This window comes from Halyomorpha halys, unplaced genomic scaffold (genome assembly GCF_000696795.3).
Source record: "Halyomorpha halys isolate HHAL.00 unplaced genomic scaffold, Hhal_1.1 Scaffold106.1, whole genome shotgun sequence".
Classification (NCBI taxonomy): Eukaryota; Metazoa; Arthropoda; class Insecta; order Hemiptera; family Pentatomidae; genus Halyomorpha; species Halyomorpha halys.
The window spans coordinates 999,451-1,021,822 of NW_027111449.1; the positions used below are offsets into that span (position 1 = coordinate 999,451).

General features: G+C 29.4%; 1 protein-coding gene across 2 annotated transcripts in view; it reads left to right on the forward strand.

The window, feature by feature from the left end:
- Nucleotides 1–497: 497 nt before the first annotated feature.
- The window catches only part of LOC106677687 (transcription factor Sox-9-B), a 62,279-nt gene continuing 40,404 nt past the window's right edge, over nt 498–22,372 (forward strand). For both annotated transcript variants that reach the window (XM_014415753.2, XM_067049450.1), the window contains exon 1: nt 498–670. In XM_014415753.2, the coding sequence (XP_014271239.1) occupies nt 504–670 (167 nt within the window). In that variant the 5' untranslated portion in view covers nt 498–503. The remainder of the gene's footprint in view (nt 671–22,372) is intronic.

The following is a 22,372-nucleotide window of genomic DNA, read 5'->3' on the forward strand; positions in this document are numbered from 1 at the left end:
TAGCTGAAAAACTTAGAACATAAAACCAAACAGTGTATTATTTATTATAAGTTATTTTTTTACTACCCCCTAACGACAATTTCTGGATCCGCCTCCGGTTAATAAACACTGAACCAAGTGTGAGGATTACTTTAACGCAGATTTTTGGTTTTTGATGGAGGTCGGTAGAAGGAGGTGTGAAGATAATGAGTGCTGCTTTCGGTATCGAACCTTTGAGTGCGCTAAGCATTGCATTAAGATTTAATTTTGTATTTATTTGCATAGTAGCATATAATGTTTCACTGAATAAATAATGTACACCTCTTAATTTAATTATATATGCTAATTACACAATCGGCAATTAGCAAATACATAATCCAAGAATAAGAGGTACTGCTAACCACCCCTTGAGCGACGGAGACAGCTGATTGGCCGATAGCTTTCCCCACTGCCGACCAGTTACCCCCACCATCCCAGTTCCCAAGATAGGGCCAGAACAAGACAGTAGCTCCCCGGCCGCGACAATGAGTGCACGTAGTTACGTTCCCCGCCCAGCTCACGCGCCGCTCCTCCCCGCACAGGGTGCCGAAGGTGCCACGCCTCCCGCCCTATCACAGAACAAGGACCTCGATCTGGCTGTCAACAAGGCGCTTCAAGCCTTCGACTGGAACCAAGTTCCCAGGGTCACCAAGTGAGTATTCAATAACCAATCAATTTCTAAAAAAGATTTTTCTGGAACATAGTCTTCAAAAGAGTGATACGCTAACTCTATTACTTTTTCCGTGTTAAAATATTGTACCTTTACAAATTGTCAGCGTTCTATAAAAAGGACAAACCCAACAATTTTCTAGAATATTGTGTACTTTTCTTAATCTTAATGAAAAGTGTTTTTAATTACATTTTTGAGATTCTGGTCCGTTACTGCGAATCAAATTGTGTTTCAAATGGTTATAGTAATTAGTTTCAATGACTAATTCCCATTAAAAAAGTGAAAATATTGTTAAAATCTCATTTTTTTAATTAGCTCTTTTTAAAAATTAATGACTATATGTAAAATTATTCAAGCCTCACCAGTCTTTGTAGGTCAAAATGGCACTATAATCTGGTACTTTAAGTATGCCCTTCTAAGTAATTTATGTCCATAAAAAGTTATTTTCTGTATCTTTTAAATTAATCATTATTTGCGTACGGTGTAATTAGCAAATATAAGTGAATGGTATATTTGAACAAATTATCTTAGTTAATTACAAATTAATACATTTACGGGACCCATTAAATAAAAAAAATTAACGCTGAGTTTTACTGATTTATCTGTATATATTGATTCATTTATTATCAAATGAATAAAATGATGAATATCAGGTAAGAAAAATATATAAACGTTAATCAAATGTTAGTTAAAAGTAAAGTAATTTTTGTTTTAATTATTTTCTATTGCTTGTTTATTTCAATTTTCTTTTTTCATGAATTTATTAATTGCACAGATTTAAATGAGCAGAAAGGTTAGATTATATAAAAAAAAAAAAAACAAAGAAATTCTTTTGAAAGAAATCAGAGACTATATTTATAAAATCTTATATACTTAAAACTTATTTTAAAAAAAAGTAAATAAATAATTTAATTTAATGTTAAATTGCGTTCCCTTTAGCTAATAAAATAAGACTACATTAATATTTCTTTTTAATTTATTTTTTTACGTTTAAATAGTAGATTATTTTAAAATATTTTTATTCAGAGTGTCTACAATATTCTTATTTTATAATTCATAATTGTGTTTGAATCATTTCCAGTTTGTACAAAAACATACAGGTCAAATATATAAAAGAAAATTATCAATGAACACAACATATTATGTTTTACCTATCGTACATACACATTTGCCTATATTATGTAAACTTGTTGCGACTAATAACAATTATGATTCATGACAGCTAATTCATGCTCACGTCTCTATAATAGATTCCACCAACGTGTTTTTTTTCCCATAAAAATCCCTCATTTTCCCAAATGACCAAAATTTCCCGACCGTTCCATATTAGTTAGAAACGCAGTGAATTACATTATTTTCAAATAATATCTACAATCATTTAATTTAACTTAACAGCTCCTAATCTTATATAATTCGGCTATAGAATAATTAATTAAATTTAATTACTTAAATAAATAAAAGTAATTAATTTAAATAATTAAGTAAATCTAACAACTAGAAACCAATTTAGGAGTTGAATTATTTTATATTTTAAAGATTATTTAAGAAATCAACTATGCGGAAAGAAATGAAAGAATTCCTAGAAATAAAGCGGGAAAAGCTAGTTCGTACATTGGAGGTCTATTTGTGGATTAGACTTGTTCAGTTGTCAATATACGTTTATTTCCTTAATTTCTAAAATAAATTGCACATCAATTTCTACCTAAAGCAATGTTTGTGGATTATAATTTTAGTTAGATACATTTTAAGTAGTATTATATTATTATCTTTGTATATTTGAAATTTAAACCAAGGTGTCTTTATATGTACATATGTACATATATATGCTGACTATAAAATTATACAAACTTTTTTTGTCCAAACATTTTCGTATAAATCATGTTTAGCTTCTTTATCTGTAAATATTACTTCACTCCAAGACGAAGCAATATCATGCTTGTATATTATTAAACTTTCACTATCAGGAAGTTACATTAAACTTGAAAAATTCTGTTTATTATTGTTATCCTTCAGCTTAAAAAATTATATAATTTAAGAAATGTTTTTCTTTAATATAAAACTATATTTATAATTGTTTCATAACATTTATCAGTTCTGCTGGTGTTTTTTTTTTTTAATTGATTTTATTTTCTTAACAATATTCCCTTCAAATCGCTATGAGAGGCAGAATTTGGTGACCATAAACTAATCGCAGTATTTTTCTATAAGAAAGTTTCAAATATATATACATAGAAAGTGAGAGAGAGGGATGAACTATAATTCTAGCTTCTGAATAAAAACTGACATTTTTTTTTTTACATATTTTTCTCTGACTATTAAAATCATAAGACTTTAGGTTTACGCTGGTCGATTTTCCTCAGCACCTTGTAAGTTATAAGGTTTTAAATAAGTTTAACATGACTATTTTTTTTTTAACATCCCTAGTTTACTAATTGCCTAATAAATTCGACTTGTTTTAAATAATTTTAACATGCTTAAATAAGTTTAAAATTTGGCTTTAAGTAAGTTTGATATGTCGTTATCATAACTACATCCGTATTCACTACATAAACTTTAACGTATAATTTCAAATTATGAAGAAGATGGTCAGGGTTGAGATCAAAAGAGAAACAAAAATAATTAACTACTATTTATTTTGCGACGTTTCGCCCTTCTTCATCAGTGCTGTTCAAGTCATAGTTTTAGCGATTAAGTTGCTAAAGCCAAGGCTTAGGCTTTATCTATCAAGATAAAGCTGTACAATGTGGAACGAAACATCAGAAAAATAAATAGTTGCTAACTATTTTTTTCCTCTTTGGTCCACAATCCTGACTGTATTTTTCATTAGTTGTCTTATTCTTTGTATTCAGTTATTTATTAGCTAGTCAATTTTTTCTTTTCCTTTGTAAACTAAGATTTTTAATCTTTTCTTTTCATTCTTAATTATTTTTTTATTTGTGTTTGTTATGCTGTACTTTTATACAGTTTTGTTATTTTATTTACTAGACAAACTCCCTCTGTATATGCTCTGGATTATAGCAAATATAAATAAAAAAAGTATATTAATTCTTAAAAAAAGTATATTCTTTATTAAGGAAATGTTGATTGCTTACAAATGTATTAAATGTATATCATTGTTACAGTCAGTTTAAAGCTGATTTTTGAATATGAAATGGAGGAATATATTTTAAAAAATAAGGTGTAAAAAATCTAATTGATTCGTGATAAAATACTTATCTATAAAATAAAATAAAGTCTATTGCTGTTCATGATTTGTATTTATTTTTTAAAAAATATAAGCGAGTTTAAATATTATAATGTTTGCTTTAATTTAATTATTTAGCAGTTTAGAGCTGCTGACTATAAAATTATACAAACTTTTTTTGTCCAAACATTTTCGTATAAATCATGTTTAGCTTCTTTATCTGTAAATATTACTTCACTCCAGGACGAAGCAATATCATGCTTGTATATTATTAAACTTTTACTATCAGGAAGTTACAATAAATTTGAAAAATCCTGTTTATTATTGTTATTCTTCAGTTAAAAAATTATATAATTTAAGAAATGTTTTTCTTTAATATAAAACTATATTTATAATTGTTTCATAACATTTATCAGTTCTGCTGGTGTTTTTTTTTTTTAATTGATTTTATTTTCTTAACAATATTCCCTTCAAATCGCTATGAGAGGCAGAATTTGGTGACCATAAACTAATCGGAGTATTTTTCTATAAGAAAGTTTCAAATATGTATACATAGAAAGTGAGAGAGAGGGATGAACTATAATTCTAGCTTCTGAATAAAAACTAACCTTTTTTTTTTTTTACATATTTTTCTCTGACTATTAAAATAAGACTTTAGGTTTACGCTGGTCGATTTTCCTCAGCACCTTGTAAGTTAAAAGGCTTTAAATAAGTTTAACATGACTAGTTTTTTTTAACATCCCTAGTTTACTAGTTGCCTAATAAATTCAACTTGTTTTAAATAATTTTAACATGCTTAAATAAGTTTACAATTTGGCTTTAAATAAATTTAACATGCTTTAATGAATTTAAAATTTGGCTTTAAATAATTTTAACATGCTTTAATGAATTTAAAATTTGGCTTTAAGTAAGTTTGATATGCTGTTATTGTGACTTCATCCGTGTTCACTACATAAAATTTTAATAAAAAGTGTGAAATAATTGTATTTATTATTATATCTATATATATTTATCTTACATAGTTATAAAAATCGTTAGTTTTTTTAACAGTAGATAATGTGAGGAGGGTATAGTCTTGTGCAAAAGAAACCCTAACTATATACAACGCTTAAAATAATTACTAATTATATGAAAACACTGTTTTTTGTTGTATTTTGATGATAAAATCCTGGATGTTCAAAAACAAAAGTGTGAAAATATGAAAATTATTTGTTTGTAAGTTTTTATTTCTATCTCCATTGTTATTAAAGATGGGTTTATAATACATGATATGATAGAATTCGGATAGTTAGTATCGGAAAAGGTCTAAAGATTAAATATGAATTAATGAGGTATTCAAATCATCACAATTTCAATTGTCGGGATAAAAAAAGTATATAAAATAAAAAAATATATATTAAATACACATACTAACGATACAATACCCACAACAAAACATTTCAACTTATTTCAAAAAAGTAAGTCGGTTATTTTCTATAAATGCAGTCTTTCAAAACTGGTTTTGAAAAAAATTAAAACATCTCTGTAAATCCCAAAGATCTCTGTAAAGATTACTTTTAAGGTAAGAGTGTTTTCAAATATTTATATTTCGTTATTATTTTATATTTTTATTTCTATTCATTATTCTATTATTTTAATTTTTATTCAATTATTTATATCTTTACAGCTAGTAAACGACTATTATCAATTATCTTAATTTTGGCTCCAATTAATCAACTATAACTCATGAACTCAAACTAATTTTTCTTGAGAGCTTTTAATGTGAAAAATACTTATTTGTTTGTGTAAATTTGGCGCTTTTTAATCATCTGGATAATTTATTCAAAATAATTTAAATATACTGGGAGATTCTTATTCAGAAGATGAATTTTTATTTGAGATTCTTCACTACTTTATACTTGTTCCAATTAGTTGTAGCTTAGGCAATAAATTTTCAGGGGAAACAAATGGAGCATGTCTACTCCGCCCACCTGCTCTGTAGTCAAAGAGCGCCCGCCAAGTAATCCTCAAAGTTTAAAATTATTATTAATTTCGGAAATAACTAATTGCATTTTGATGTGCACTATTACGTTAAGTGCGTAGCAACTTTATTCACCAATAAACTTGCTAGACTTACTAAGTTTCATTAAGAATTTTACAAAACCATTGAAAAAAAGGGTGAGGTTGAGTTGAGTAGCTAAAATTATTTGTTGTGGTTTAAGTTAGATATGAATTTGAAGTTGAAATAATAACAACAATTTCCAGTAATATTTAAATGTTTTTAGATCACAAAATATGTTATTTTATGTTGAACCGAAATTTTGAAACAACCCATGTATTAAATTAACATCATTTCAAAATTTCATACCATTAAATGCTATTAATTTAAAAAAATAAATGACATAGAAAGATAAAATTACTCTGAATCTCACGTTTAGTAATTATTTGTGGTGGGATTCCAGTTGTATGATTTTTCTCATGTTCGTGATGAATTTAGAAAAAAATGATATAAACATAAACAGTTGTGGCATGGGCTGCAATACCTACCTTATTTTTTTTTCCATCGTTTTAAATAGTTTGCATTTTTTTTTTATATATATATATATAAAATATAATAATGAATTGAATCATATTTTTTTTTCTAATATATATTAAAACAAATTAACTGATAGTAGAACCTACTATCAAGAAAATTCTGATCTATTTATTTGATCAAACAGGCGGGTAGTCTTTTACATCTTTTGAGTGTATATTTTCATTTCATCCTCATGGAATGGAGTATTTTATTAAGAACTGTAGTATTCAGATTTTATGATGAATTCATATTGGTACTTATTAAATCCGACAATTCCTGAAGATATAAATCGCAATTAACCACTAACGAAGTTTTACGGTTCCTGTTGATTGCGTGCAAAAGGTGTAGAAAATCGAAAAGAAAAAACAAAAAAGAAAACAACCAAAATAAAATAATTTTAGATTAAAACGAGATTTCCCGTAAGAATTCATTATCATGAAACGGTTTTGTAAATGAATTTAGTTTTCTACGATTTTAGCCTTCTGTACGCGTTGGATTTAAAGTATGCCCAATACAATTTATTTATTCTTATTTACAACTGTATAAAAATATAAACAACTAATTTGCTATATGTGATATAATGGCATGATACAAACATGTGGAGAATCTACCCACTGATAGAACTCCAATAACATTTCTATAGATCTCGAGACTTTTCTTTTCAGTCGCCTTGGAGGATTATTAGGTTAAGGAGGAAAAGCAAGGTTAGGAAGTGGGTTTTAGTGGTTGGGAAGATTATCATGGAAGGAATGGTATCTGGTTCTGGCCAAATCGGCAACATATAGAACATTGAGGTCCTGATGGATGAATTGATGACCTGATGGATTTGTAGTAAGGAGCATTGGGGATTTTACGAAGGATTTAGGACTGTAATGATTGGGTTCGGGAGGAGTTCGATGGTTTATTGAGCCCCAAAGCTCAACTCCGTATGTCAAGATATACGATCATAGTCGGAATCGACGTGCAGTTTCCTGATATTACTATTTGAATCTATAAAAAAAAAATCCTATCCCATTGAAAATTCCAGAATAAGGTGCCTTGAAGCAGAGGCGTAGTAAGGTGCCCTGGCGCCTGCGCCCATGGCGAATTTGAATAATTTATACCCAATAATTAGAGAAGGGTTTGAGCATTTTTTTAGAATTTCTGTAAAATTTCTTACTGTTTTCATATAAAAACACACACAAAAAAAAAAGATAACCCTTGATTAAAAAATGGTTAATGTTGAAAATGAGAATGGTTTCAGTTTCAATTTTGCGCTTTGAAGAAAAACTGGAGAAGGTTAGAAAATTTACATTAACCTCGAAAGATAGGTCACCTGGCACTGTTTGAACGCTATAAAATTCACATCAACATTTTAAAAATTGTAACTTTTTTACTCCTGAATTACAATTAATATTAACTTATACCGTTAATAATACGATAGCAATTTAAAATTACAGCCTATCATTCTGTCATTAAAATAGCTTTTATAAAGATATACATAGTAAACATTGGCACAATAAAATAGGTTACACCAACTTATTTGTGTTCCTCTTTGACCACACCCCCAACTATCTCCTCGTACGTTATCCACGGTCAACTATCTCTCTTAAATGTACATAGTAATACTTTAATACTTAGTGAACCAGTCCCCAAGAGTTATTGCATTTTAAGATACACAGTTTAGAATATTACCAATTAAAATTTCTATATCATTCAGATATTTTTTAAAATTTATTTATTCTATTTTTAGGAAAATTGAGTGTTATGAGAACAGAATGACTTATGTTATTCTGGTTTCAACTGCTCTAATAAATACTACATTTGAGAATCAGTGATTTGGGAAAACAAAATCTCATGAAATGATATTTCATGAGTATGAATATAAATAATGAGTATGAGTATGAATAATAATAATAATTCATAGTAAAAGTTAGTATGAAACAAGTTCAAGACATGTGAACAGCTTGATTTTATTTTGTATAATTCTGAATTTTCCACCATTGTTATACATAATTTATTTAGGATTATGGATAAACTTGAATTCGTAAATTTATTTTAACGTGGTATGGATAATATAATTTTTTTTTTTAAATTTAAGTTTATTCCTGGAGGTTTGAAAGAGATTAAGTCTACTTCTTGGAAATGCTATACCGCCAAAGAGAATTTACACAGATCCTTCTTTCAGTTCTTGCTTTTAAATGTTTCTATTTTACTTGTTTTCACAATATTCCCATCTGAAATATTTTGTTTTTCATTTAAATCTAACATTTTTATCCAATGAATTTAAAGTCAGATGGAATTGTGATGTTACTTTGAAAATGCATTTAAGTAGTGTTTTTTTTCTTTCGGTTTGTAATTATTTCTCAGGATCAGATTTTCCAAGTAGAATTCTTCAAATGAAAATATAATGTTTCCTTGAATATTTCATATTATTAATTTGTGAAATTTTTATAGAATATTTTTCCTATGTTAATGGATTATGTGATATATTGTGTATTATTATTTTTATGGGTTATTAAATTATCTACGAACTTATTTTTATAAATACATGATGTATCATGTAAATATGTAATATTCTCTTCATAACAGATATACATTTTTTTTTAATTTACAAATATAGATAGCATCTCAAAACTACATGTTTATACTCCAGAAAAAGGATAGTTTTTTTTTTTTTAAATCTGTTGGTGCACGCGCATCACACAAACATTGACTTACCACTCAACTTTTAAGTACAAATTAATTTCGTTAATAGGTTAGGAAATGTAAAAATATTGAGCCCGCATCACAACACTCAACATCTTGCTAAATCATTACACGTTTAAAACCATTAATTTCTTTATTATTCAGGATGGCAATACTTTTTCATACAATATATATTACAAATTGGAAAGTGAAATTTAAATCTGATTATTTTCATAACCGAGGAAACACGAAAATATTTATTTTATCCTTCGGTAAACTCTCAAATTCTTACATACATGTATCCATTTTTAATCACGTCTAATAATGAGAGGTTAATTATTTCAAATTAACATACAGTATTTTTTTTTCCAAATATTGGGTATAAAGTACTCTCTCTTTCGTGCAATCAGGATAAGACCCTGCCGATATTAAAGGCCTTTTATTTTACGTTGATATGAAAAGTCTAATAAAAATTATTAGACCCGTTTTTGCTTTTTAGAAAATGGTAAAACAATTGTTAAATCGACTATTTTAAGTGCTTCTTTCGGCTTGTCGATTTTAGAAAGATATTACCATAACATTGCAGATATTTACCTCCCATAAATACGTAATTAAAATTCTTGTTTCCTAACCAGTTTTCGTTTTTTAGCTCTCCATTACCATATGCTATTTTGTTAAAAATCACGATTAAATGTTCCATAAGCTCATGCCTGGGACATTTGGAGAGGGTAGGATAAAGTAATTAGAAATAGGTATGTGAAATTGACATCTGACTATTGTCATAACAACTAAGGAAAACAGAAATATTTCTTTCCTCCTTTAGTAAATTATCAAATTTCTTCATGGTCGTAAAAATATTTAATCACTGATAACAATAATTTAATTACTGCTAGTAAAGATAATTTGGAGTGTCTAATTTTAAACTGAAAATTGACGAGTCTACCAACCATAGTTAGGAGGAATACAAAATGGTGGCTTTTCTAAGACTTATAAAATTAATTTTTAAGTTTAAGAAAATAATTAATAACAATAAGCAAAATAACCTGCCACAGCATATTCGTATCTTCTTAAGGGAAAAACGCAGAGTTAGATCGAAGTGGCATAGGACCAGATTTCCAACTGACAACACATATTACACCAAATTGATTACCAAACTTAAAGTAGAAATTAGAAAATACAAAATTTAATTAACTTTACTGAGAATCTTACAACTACTGACAAATCATTATAGCGGACGACTAAAATGTTGCTGAATTTTATTTTAATTTTAATAATCCTCTTCTCACCGAATCTCAAACCTCGACCAGAACTGACGAATAAAAATCGCAAATATTCAGACAACACCTTTCTAAAACCTTTATTCCACATTCTAATATCCTTAACCCAATTCGTCTTGAATATATTGAAGCAGAACTAAATATTCCACTCCAAATTACCCTTCCACCTAAAGCATTTCGTCCATAAGAAATATCCAGTATCATTCAGAGATTACCTAATCGCAAAGCTCCTGGATATGACCTAATATCATCCCACATCTTAAAACTTGTTCCTAGAAAAGCCATCCTATTCCTCACCTGCATATATAACGCCGTCCTCCATTCCACATATTTCCCAAACTCATGGAAATTATCTATAGTCAAAATGATCCCCGAACCCCATAAGCCAGTAGAATACCCATCCTCCTTCCGTCCTATTACCGATCATGGGCAAAATCCTCGAAAAACTCATTTTGAAACGCTAATACCCCATCCTTGATTCCAATCATATAATACCATATCACCAATTTGGATTCCGAACCTTTCATTCCACTATCCAGCAATGTCATCGTGTGGTGGACGTTGTCTCGTCTTTGCATGGAATTGGAGCATGGAATGTGTTGTCGATGAGTCTTTTTTAAGGGAGTCTTTTTCGATGTAGAACAGGCTTTTGATAAAATCTGGACCCGGGACTGTTTTACAAACTATAAATTCCTACCTCCTACATACTTTCTCATTATCCGTTCCTTTCTCACTGAAAGATTATTTAAAGTAAACCACAATGGTTCCTATTCATCCCTCTTCTTTCAGTCCCCTGGTGTTCCTCAGGGAAGTATCCTCGGTTCCATTCTCTACACAAGCTATACAGCTGACATCCCAACCAATACTAACACTTTCCTCATCACGTATGCCGATGACATGTGTGCTCACAGTTAATAATAATCCTTTAATTGCATCCCAAAATCTTCAATCCAATATCACAGCCCTCGAAGAATGGTGTCGTGCCCTACAGTATACTTCAATAATGTTGCCCTTACCCCTGTAGAACAGATTCGCTACCTTGGACTTCATCTGGACAAATGACATACCTGGAATCCTCACACAAGACTGAAAAGAAAGGAAACTACACGTCGATTTACAGCACCTACTAGACGGTCCAAACTTCCAATTCATTAAAAAAGACTGATTTACATGACAGTTATAAGGCCTATCTGGGCATACGGAGTTGAGCTTTGGGGCTCCACTAAACCTTTGAATTCCTCTCTTATCCAATCCTTACAATCCAAAATCCTAAATGCTCCTTACTTTGTCACAAATAAAATCATCCACCAAGACCTGAATGTTCCATTTGTAACCGATCTAGCCCGAACCAGATATCAGACCTTCCATTATAAACTCCCTAATCACTCAAACCCATTAGTTTCTAATCTTGCTTCCTCTTTTATTCCGGACAACCATCCTCCGAGCCGTCTGACAAGAAGATGGCCTGGAGACCCTATATTGTAAAAATATTTTTAGAGAGTTAGCAATGGGTAGTTTCTTTACATACTGTATCATATCATTATCATTATGTCATTCTGATCAGTTTGTTTGTTGTATTTTTTATACAGTTGTAAATATCAATAAATAAATAACTAAAAAAAAAATATTACCTAAATGTTTTAGAAGAAATCGTTGCCATGAATGTAACTCAAAATTTCAAACTTCGAGCGCTCCAAATTAAATTAAAACAGCAAAACTTGCCTATCCTAGTCGATATTGTAAAATATATTGTAAAAATATTTGTAGAGAGTAAGCAATGAGTAGTTTCTCTACATGCTTGTACCATGTCATTATGATATTCTTTTAAATTTACTTGATGCCTTTTATGTATCAATAAATAATGTTATCAATAAATAAATTAAAAAAAAAAAAGTTCAAAGTAAAGCTCTGCAGTTAATTTTATTCCAGAATTATAATTTTTTCTCATTCTGTTAAGAGTAGTTTTAAGGATATGGAGCTGAATCCTTAAAACTACCTATAACTAGAACATTATTTAAATTCGAGTGAATTATCTAAAATAAGATTCTTCATCTAATATGTCCTGATATGTTGTATTTCATGAAACAAATATTTTTTCAGAACATTTAGAAATCAACATTTACTTAATTTATTTTGGCAAATATCATAAAAACTACTACTCCTACAAACATAAACGTTAAAAACTACTTTATGCTACGGTAGATTGAAGTAGCTTTAATTGTAATGTACTGGTCTATATATGATATGTGCGTCTAATGGTTTCTGAGATTTAGTTTTTCATAAATCAAAAATCTTGTCCAAACAACTTGAAAAGAACATTTTGTGAATTTATTTTAGCAAATATGATGAAAACTACTTCTATTAAGATAAATGTCAGAAACTACCTAATTAAACTAGGATTAATTTGAGTACTAATAAACTTTTGTAGGTCTAATGATTTCTGAGATAATAAATTAAATTAAATCTGTACCGCTCTAACTGTACTAGATAACCCACCTAAGGTCAGAGATGCAGTACTAAGGAAGTACTGTTACTAGACTAACGGTTGGTTAAGGAGATGAGTTGGTCAGAATCACGCTCGACCACCAGATTTTTACCCAATTATAGTTACCAAGTTTATGAGGGTGGATGGATTCCTTAAACCACTGATTTTTATGAGATTTAGTGATTCCTAAATAAATTCACTCACTACTGATTTTTTGTTATTTTATTATGGAATGATACTTTTAAAAAAAGGGTATATTGGAAACCATTGACTGTAAACAGCTCCATTAGAGCTTATACTTTAGAAAATTTACTCTACTTTGAATGAATTCTATTAGGTTTTTTAGAGCTCGTAGATTTAAGGATATAAAACTCTGAATTATAGCTGAATTCCTCCTAACTGTTGTTGACAAACTCATCAATTTTGACTAGTTATACATAGTTTTTATTAGAATAATAAAAATAATCCCAAATAATTTTTTTTTTCTCTCGGACTGGTGAACTAAATCTTTTCTGCCTTCGATAGTGAAGTAGCAATAGACTATATGACTAGCTAAAATAATTTAATATGACTAAATAAAATACTAGATAAATAAATAAAAAATTGATTACATTTTATTTTTATTTGGCGACTACTTAAAAAACAGATGTTAATATTTTTATTACGCCTTTTAGTAGTAACTTATAGAATGTTATAATTATGAGAAATAGTTGACCGTGGATGATAAATGAGGAGAAGATGGTTGGGGGGTGCGGTCAATGAAAAACACAAATAAGTATGATTAACTTATTTTAATATGCCGACGTTTCGGCTAGAGTTTCTAGCCTTCTTCAGAGCTAAAAACAAAACAAGATAACAACCACAGTAAGTATAGAAAAATAAAAAAAATATATAAAAAGAAAGTATAAACAGAATAATTTTACAAAATAGAATTAATAAAATGAAGTGATGAGAGAAGCGGGAAATAAAATGTATACATAGGTAATTGAAAAATTTTCCTTTTCTTTTTATATTAATAATAACTAATATGTTCATACTTCTTTGCATTATATAACTTTATTTTTATTTCATTTCCTTAAGTAAGTTATTGTACCCGCTTTTTCAATTACCTATGTATACATTTTATTTCCCGCTTCTCTCATCACTTCATTTTATTAATTCTATTTTGTAAAATTATTCATTGTATGTGTAAAATTATTCTGTTTTTACTTTCTTTTTATATATATATTTTTTTTATTTTTCTATACTTACTGCGGTTGTTATCTTGTTTTGTTTTTAGCCCTGAAGAAGGCTAGAAACTCTAGCCGAAACGTCGGTACATTAAAATAAGTTAATCATACTTATTTGTGTTTTTCATTGACCGCACCCCCCAACCATCTTCTCCTCATATAGAATGTTATATTTATATTTACCTGTCCTGGACTTAGTTATCTTATAAGACGATTCGTTTATTTATTGTAGTTACTTGTTAACCATAGTTACAACATAATTATCATTACTCATCACATTAGTAAATAGTGTGCCCTCACGTACTCTACCTGTGGGTCAGTGCTGAGATCCCTTGATGAAGACATAAATAATGGAAGGACCTACGTAGTATCGACCAACGATATTGAAAATCCAACATGACTGATGATCCTCAGGATAATGTTTAGTGACGAGTGATTCATTCATCCGTTCCCCATTCGTCTATTAGTTCATTTCTATTCAGCTTTGACTGCAAGTCATCAAATATGGTTTTGTTTTGTTTTTTTATTTTATTTAATGTAATTACTCAAACTTAATATTTAAATAATACCGTGACGCATATGTGATTGGTTTCGTCTCAAATAATAATTTATCCCTGTTTTTTTTTTTTGTTATTGTAGAAATTCATTAGTCAAAGTATATCGGTGTTTAAAATAATATTAAGTACGTTTTCTGTCAGGAGTGATAAACGACCTGTGTTGTCCTTATCTGATATCCATATGCAATTGCATATTTTATTTAGATTACTTTATTTTAAGCATCTGTCTTAATATATTTATGAATCAGTGCATTTAAACGTGCAAATTTGTAATTCTCCCCCTTTGTCAAAACTGAAAATATTGTAATTTGGTCAAACACAATGTTTTTTATCTTTGAAAAGTTTGAAGAAATGTTAAAAATCTTTAGAAGGAGCTCTTGCTAATTGTGAATGAACAAATATATTTTAATATTTAGATACAGATTTTTCTTATTTTGATTAAAATAAGAAAATAAACTAACGTAGTATTGGAAATGAAATGAAAATATACTAAACCTAGTCTGTGAGGTGGGATAATCAATATTGTTGATAATAGTTTAACCGCAAATTACCAAAATATAATATGTGAAATTATAGACAAAAATATAGGTAATATAACATAATATATCGAAAGGTAATTAATAGCGTACATGTTTTCCCTTATTTAATTGTTTATTAAAGGTTAAATTGTATTAGACAAAGGGAGAATAGCCTGCAACCTAGTTAATGACTTATCATAATTTTTTTTATAAACTTTTAATGATAAGATTTTGATCAAAGTTGTAAATTAATAAATGTCTTTGAGAAAGGCAAGATTGGAGTTGAAGTAAATCAATAAAGAATGAGACTATATTTTATTTTAATTGATAAAACAAACTAGTCTCGAATAATAAATTAATATTAATATATATAATTAAATAGCATAGTGGGGATCCCTCAATACAAAACCTTTAAAAAAAGCAAAACAATCCATCGAAAATAATGTTCATTATTCAATCATATATGTATCTAAAAATTTATCAGTAACCTATATTTTAAACATTTGTTTCAGATATTTATTACTGTATTTTATACCATATACATTCCTAATAAATTAATTTGTTCTTAATATATACATAAACTACTCTTGAATTGGTTATACTTCGAAAAGGCTAGTCTGATTTGACCTAAAATTGAAGCTATCTGTTGAGGATTTGTGTGAAAATAGTTTGGAATCAATTATATCAACTTCTATACAGTACTTTCACTTACGTATTCGGAAAAATATTTTCCTTAATATGTATTTGAAAAATATATTTTTGAGAATAAAATTTACAAACGATGCTGATATTATTTTAGATATGATAGATTTTATTCTCATACGGCAAACAATAAAAATATAAATATTAATATAGGGAGCTAATTATATATCCAATAGCAATGATGAGTAAGTTATACCTACACTTTGTTCCGTCCCCTACCTAGTTCCGCTAGTGAAGGCAACTTAAATCACAATGAAGACAACTTAACATGGGCGTAGGCAGGATTTTGCCAATTGTGGGGGAGCAGACCTCAGATATATATAAATATGCGTTGGGCAAATGAAAGATATGTAATTCCGCATTCCAAGAAATACTCCAAGCATTTTATTTCTACTTTAATTAATTTTAAAATCAAGCATAAACTTAATTATTGTACATCAATGATAGCTGATGAAAAGTTCTGTTAAGAGTGCATCAGCCCTCTGGAATAGCTGGCAAAAATATTCACCACATCTTCGACGATGGTGGCCTTCTTTGATTTATTTTCAACGAAGATTCTGAGATTATTCAAATGGCAAACTGTAAGTTATATTAGGAAGAATGAAATCTAAAAAAGGTTCTTTTTTATTCGTTTCCTCCATTAACTTTAGAGATAAGTATATGAGAAATAATTGAGCTCATTGAATCTTACCTTTTTTTTATCGTAGAATCGTCACATATCCATCTTATCCCTTCAAAGGTTTGTTGTGATCTTGTGATCCGTGAAGACGTCAACTCAGAAATTTTACCTTCCTAATTATAGTATGTTTACAGAAAGAAATCGTCTGTCTAATACGTTCACTATGGGGGAGGGGGGTCCCAAAAATCTAGTAGGGAGCCAGGGAGCCTTCGCCCATGCAACTTAACAACTCATTCTCCATGGGGAAATATATAGATAGAGGGTATTTTTCGATAACACAATTTCGAAGAACTGTGTGTATATATATGTATATAAATTTGTTAAATATACATTTTTGTTCATTTATTTTTCGATTAACATTATGTAGGAAAAAAACACATCCTGTCCCTCCTCCTCCAATAAGGTTCCCCCTTCAGTAGAGTTGATCAGATCTTTCTCTCTAAGATTTTATCTATTTTCTGAGGCCAGCAACTGAGATACAAACCTCATTCAAACCCAAGTTAGGAACAATTTAATGTATTAGACAAATTATAAAATCATTTGACAAATACTAAAATTTAGATAAACCAACAATTGATTTACTTTTTAAAATTCCTTTAAATTATGTAATAAGAAGTAATAAAAAATGGATAAATTTAATCAGTGGAAGATTTGATAATAAACTGAAGAAGAAATATTTTCTCAAGTTGAAAAAAAAAATCGTAAGTAATAGTAGTAATATACGGCTTTTACATGTAAATATTTTAGGAAATCTTGATCTGTTAAGAAAACTATTGAACAAGGTCTCAAGAATGTTTTATATAATTTGAGCTCAAAATAGTTTGTAGGTATGTAATCATTTTTTCAGCTAACGGTTCAACCTAGTAACCAACTCGGAAATTTATTTTGTTAGGTGTGAACCCTAGAATGTTTTGTAACTGTCAAGGGGAGACAAAAGACGTGGGGTCCAAGGGTTCTTGACAATGTGCCTTAGGAGCTGAAAAAAATATATTTTATATAATTTTAAATTATATAAAATTTATGCTACCTTTGCTCTACATATATTTGATGGTAATTATATACCAATCGATTTGTTGTTTTGTTTTTTGTAGATTAAAAACAAAAGATTATTGATCGTGTTGAAATGTATAAAAAATTACAAAAAACAAAAAAAGCCGCTTCCAGTTAGAAAAAAATTTGTTTGGAAAAAATCGAGTCAGATTCGTTCTTAGTGCCTTTTGAAACCCTTCTATACCAATTTTCATATAATTTTTTTTTAAGGATATTTTTTCCATAAAAAAATTCTTTTTTATTTTTCTATTGCTATCAAAATGGTATTTAAGAGTTATTTGATACGTGAAAAACGAATATCAACTTTATTTCTCAATAGAAAAAACTATACTACTATGCAAGGTCTGTGGGGCTAAACTATTGTAATTCAGTGCCCTTATTTTGGCATGTAGGGATAATAATGTACCATTCGATATGTTTTTGGATTTAGAATTACAACAAAATTTCACCAATTGTATCAATTAAGTTTAAATGTATAAAAAATCACAAAAATCGCTTCCTATACAGCAGGTCGAAATTTTTTTCATAAAGATAAAGAAAATCAGATTCGTTTTTAGCTTCCTCAAAAACCCTGAAAAATTAATTTTCATATAGTACTAAAAATATTTTATCCCCATCAAATCGTGTCAGTTGGCAGAAACTTGTGAGATACCGGTAGACTATTCTACACTTGAAAACAAATCGAATCGGTATATTATTAGTATTATTTCATATTAGAAAAATAATTGGTTATACCTAAAAGTGTTTTTTTTTTTACTGTAGAGCCTTCGATTTTTTTGTCTAAAATTACAAAAATTGCACAAATTTGTTTGCCTTACTTTACTAGAATCGACTTTTTGTAATTTTTTACATACTAAAACTCATTTAATACAATCATATTTTGTTCTTATCATAACCAAAATAAAAATAAAATAAATATATTGGCATACAGTAACCATTAAGTACATGTAAAGAAAAGGCATACAAAGCATACGATAATATAAAAAAATTAAATATTGTGTTGTTTTTTTCACGGCTTCTAGTTGCAGTGTCAAAAAATTTCGGTCACATTTTTCGATCTAATATCACCAAAAAAAGTTTCATTGAAATCAGTGATCCCATGTGAAATTAATTTAAATTAGTTGATTTAAAAGTAGAGAAGTTTGTGAAAGTATATAAATGTTATATAGTATGTAAACGCACAAAATATTTTGTCCTACTGGCGCAAAATAAATATTTATTCAAAATAAATAAATCGTACATAAAAGTATGAAACTACTTAAAAGTTATATCTTCTACTTTTTCATTCATTCAAGTTGTAATTAGGTGTGAAACTACGTAATAGTTAAATCCCTGCTTTCTGATAAAACAAAAAATAAATACAAGGTGTAGATAGTTGACCTTTGGTTAATAAATGGAATAGATGGTCTGGAGTCTGGGTTTTAAAAAAAAATTTTAGGAAAGAGTTTAGCCAGAATCTCTGCCGAAAGCTCCCGATGAAGACCGAAACGTCAGTGCGAATAATTTTTTTTTTTTTGCTGACCGGACCCCCGGCCATCTTCTCCACTTAAAAAATAAATACATGTAAAAGTATAAGAAATTGGAAATTGGTTTTGGAACCCCGCTCGCTGGGAAGATGGCGTCCGAGGATCTTTTACGTGGTTTATATACAGGGAATAGGACCTCATAAAGGAAGAAAACTCGTTCAAATGAAAAGGATGTGTTGGATCTGAACGAACCGTCTCAGGAGGAGAAGAAAGTAGGTAGGAAGGAGCATTAAAAATTACTTTAATCGAAATATTTGAACTTTTAACTTCTGTCGTCTAAGTAGTGTTATAAAAAGTGATGGACACAACTTTCGCTTACCTGGAATGAAATTTATTTTTAACAATAAATTTCTATTTTTCTGTTTTTGTAAACATTCGTTTTTTAGGGTTTCTCGAGGTGCGAATGACGAATAACGACAATATTCGTGACAAGATTACAGCTTCGATTTTTCAGTCTCTAAATTTCTGTCTGTTCTTCCATTTTTCTTGTTAAGTTGATTATCGAATTTTTTCATAGTTCAAATAAACAAAATTAAAGGTAATTTAGGGAGATTTCTTGAGAATTATAGGAGAAGGCCTAGATAACATAACAGGTCATTTAGTATTCTAGTGAGTTGATTTTATCGACATTTTTACTGTCACATTCCAGGGATATAATTTTATTGTCTTAAATATATAATTTCAGATAAGTACGACTTTTCGTTTTTGAGCTAGGCAGCTCTCAGCCACAGACCATTTAATTCGAATTCAAAACTTGAAGAATGGTGCCAAAACTGGAGGATTAAAATAAATTCCAATAAATCCCACCAAATCACATTTACCCTTCGACGTACACCCATGACCTCTTCCCCTACAATATCCTTTAATAATACTCCACTTATTCCTGTCGAACAGATTCGTTACTTAGGACACCATCTCGACAAACGGCTGACATCGAGTCCTCATACAAGACTAAAAAGACAAGAAACTGCTCGTAGATTCCGACTATTGCAACATTTACTAGACAAAGGGTCTAAATTGCCAATCCATTACAAAAGACTGATATACATGACTATTATAAGGCCTATCTGGACATACGGAGTTGAGCTTTGGGGCTCCACTAAACCATCAAATTCCTTCAGAATCTAATTTTTACAGTCCAAAATCCTTCGTAAAATCCTCAATGCTCCTTACTTTGTCACAAATCAAGTCATCCATCAGGACCTCAATGTTCCATATGTTGCCGATTTGGCCAGAACCAGATACCGTTCCTGCCATAATAAACTTCTCAACCACCCAAATCCACTTGTTTCTAGTCTGGCTTCTCCTTCATTACATAATAATCCTCCTAGGCGTCTGAAAAGAAGATGGCCTCGAGATCTTCTCCTCTAGAAATGTTATTGGAGTTCTATCAGTGGGTAGATTCTCCACATGTTTTTATCATGTCACTATGTCACCTACAGCGAATTTACTTGTTGTATATATGTGTATACAGTTGTAAATAACAATAAATAAATTATTAAAAAAAACTTTGCAGGATCGTAATAATTCTCCCTAAATATATATTTAGAAAAGAAAAATACGACTTCCTTGGCTAAGAAAGCAAAAGTTACAGTTTTAAGTTAATTAAATGAGGTAGTAGTTTTTTATGTTGCGATGTTTCGCTATAAGCTGTGTAAGTAATGGAATCAAAGCTGAATTGTGCCCTCACCCTTGAAACTTCGATTAAATAGTTGTTTCTTGATGGGCTGACCGTACCATATCCCTTTCATCTTCCAGTAAACTGAACTGTTAACGATCCACACTATGGACAGATAGAAGATGTTAGTAGGAGGGTGTTAGCTATATCTATGGCCTATATCTGATATGACGGCGGCCCTGGCAAAGGCTGTTTGTTGCTTCGGCCCGACAGTTTACGGCGTGTAAAGCACACGAATAGTTTACGATCGGTTTGATGGTTTCCTGTAAGGTCATTATTACCAGGGATCGAGAGGGCTAGCAAGTTTGGAGGAGGGCTGTCGATAGATTCCGATTGGCATGGTATAAACTATCCGTAATTTTCATTGATGAAAAAATAAGAATATAGTGTCAATAATTCTTTAGAATAACACACTTGACTTATACGAAAATAAAGTATTAGTAGCAGTTGTCAGGTATGGTAAATAAGACATCGGCAAACATTTTATAAAAAAAAAGCTTTTGTACGTCCTAAAAATTTAAAAGGCATATTTTAAAATTGTTTTTCTTAAGAAACTCACTTTTAATCAACTTAAAATAATTTGACAAATTTAATAGTTGTTTTAAAACGACTTTAGATTGATTAAGAGTGTTTTCTTAAGAAATCTTTATTTGTTCATTTGAAAAAAATAATTTCTATTATCTGGTTTTAGCCATCGATAGTGACTACAGTCGGAAAGTATTGATAGTGCCTATAAATATATTGATAGTGATTATAAAACTCCTTAAAAAATTAAAAGGCAGATTTTTTCTCAAAAACTCACTTTTGATCAACTTAAATAATTTGATATAATTGATGATTATTTTAAAACAATTGAGATTAAGAGTGTTTTCTTAAGAAATTTTCATTAGTTAATTTAAAAAAAAAATTAATTTCTACTATCGGAAAATTATTGATGGTATAGATTTAACTATCGATAGTAACTACAGTCGGAAAGTATCGATAGTGCCTTGCCTAGAGAGGAGTTCAGGCGAGGAGGCTCTGACAAAAAACTTGCACGCCTCATTGCCGCAACTTGACATCTGCGTCCTCTCCAACTAAAATAACAGACAAATTACAATGGGCGGTCCTTTTGAGTTTAGCTTTTACCACAGGATAGCGGATCTATCTCTCACGGGGAGATAGCTTAATTAGTTTTTAAAAATATTGGTCGTATTACAAAACGAACCAATTTCTTTAACTTGCTGTAATTTAAAACCTAATTACTATAATTAAATCGTTATAATAAACTTTAAAACCTTATAAATAAATTTATATTTACATTATCTAATATTAATCGGCCAAAATTCTTTTCACTGTCTTAGTGATGATGTAATCAAAAAATACCATAGGAAAAGTTGCAGGTTTACATCTGTGGTTCACTTCTTGATATTTGATTTTTAACTTACACCCAGTAGGTGCAGCGAAACCTTGAGATTTGCATATGCTACCTACTTTTTAATAATTCATAAATAATTGAAATGTTATGTAAGACGCTCTAAAATGCATTTTAATATCTTCAAAATGGAAGGATTTACTCTATGTTACAATCTCAAATTT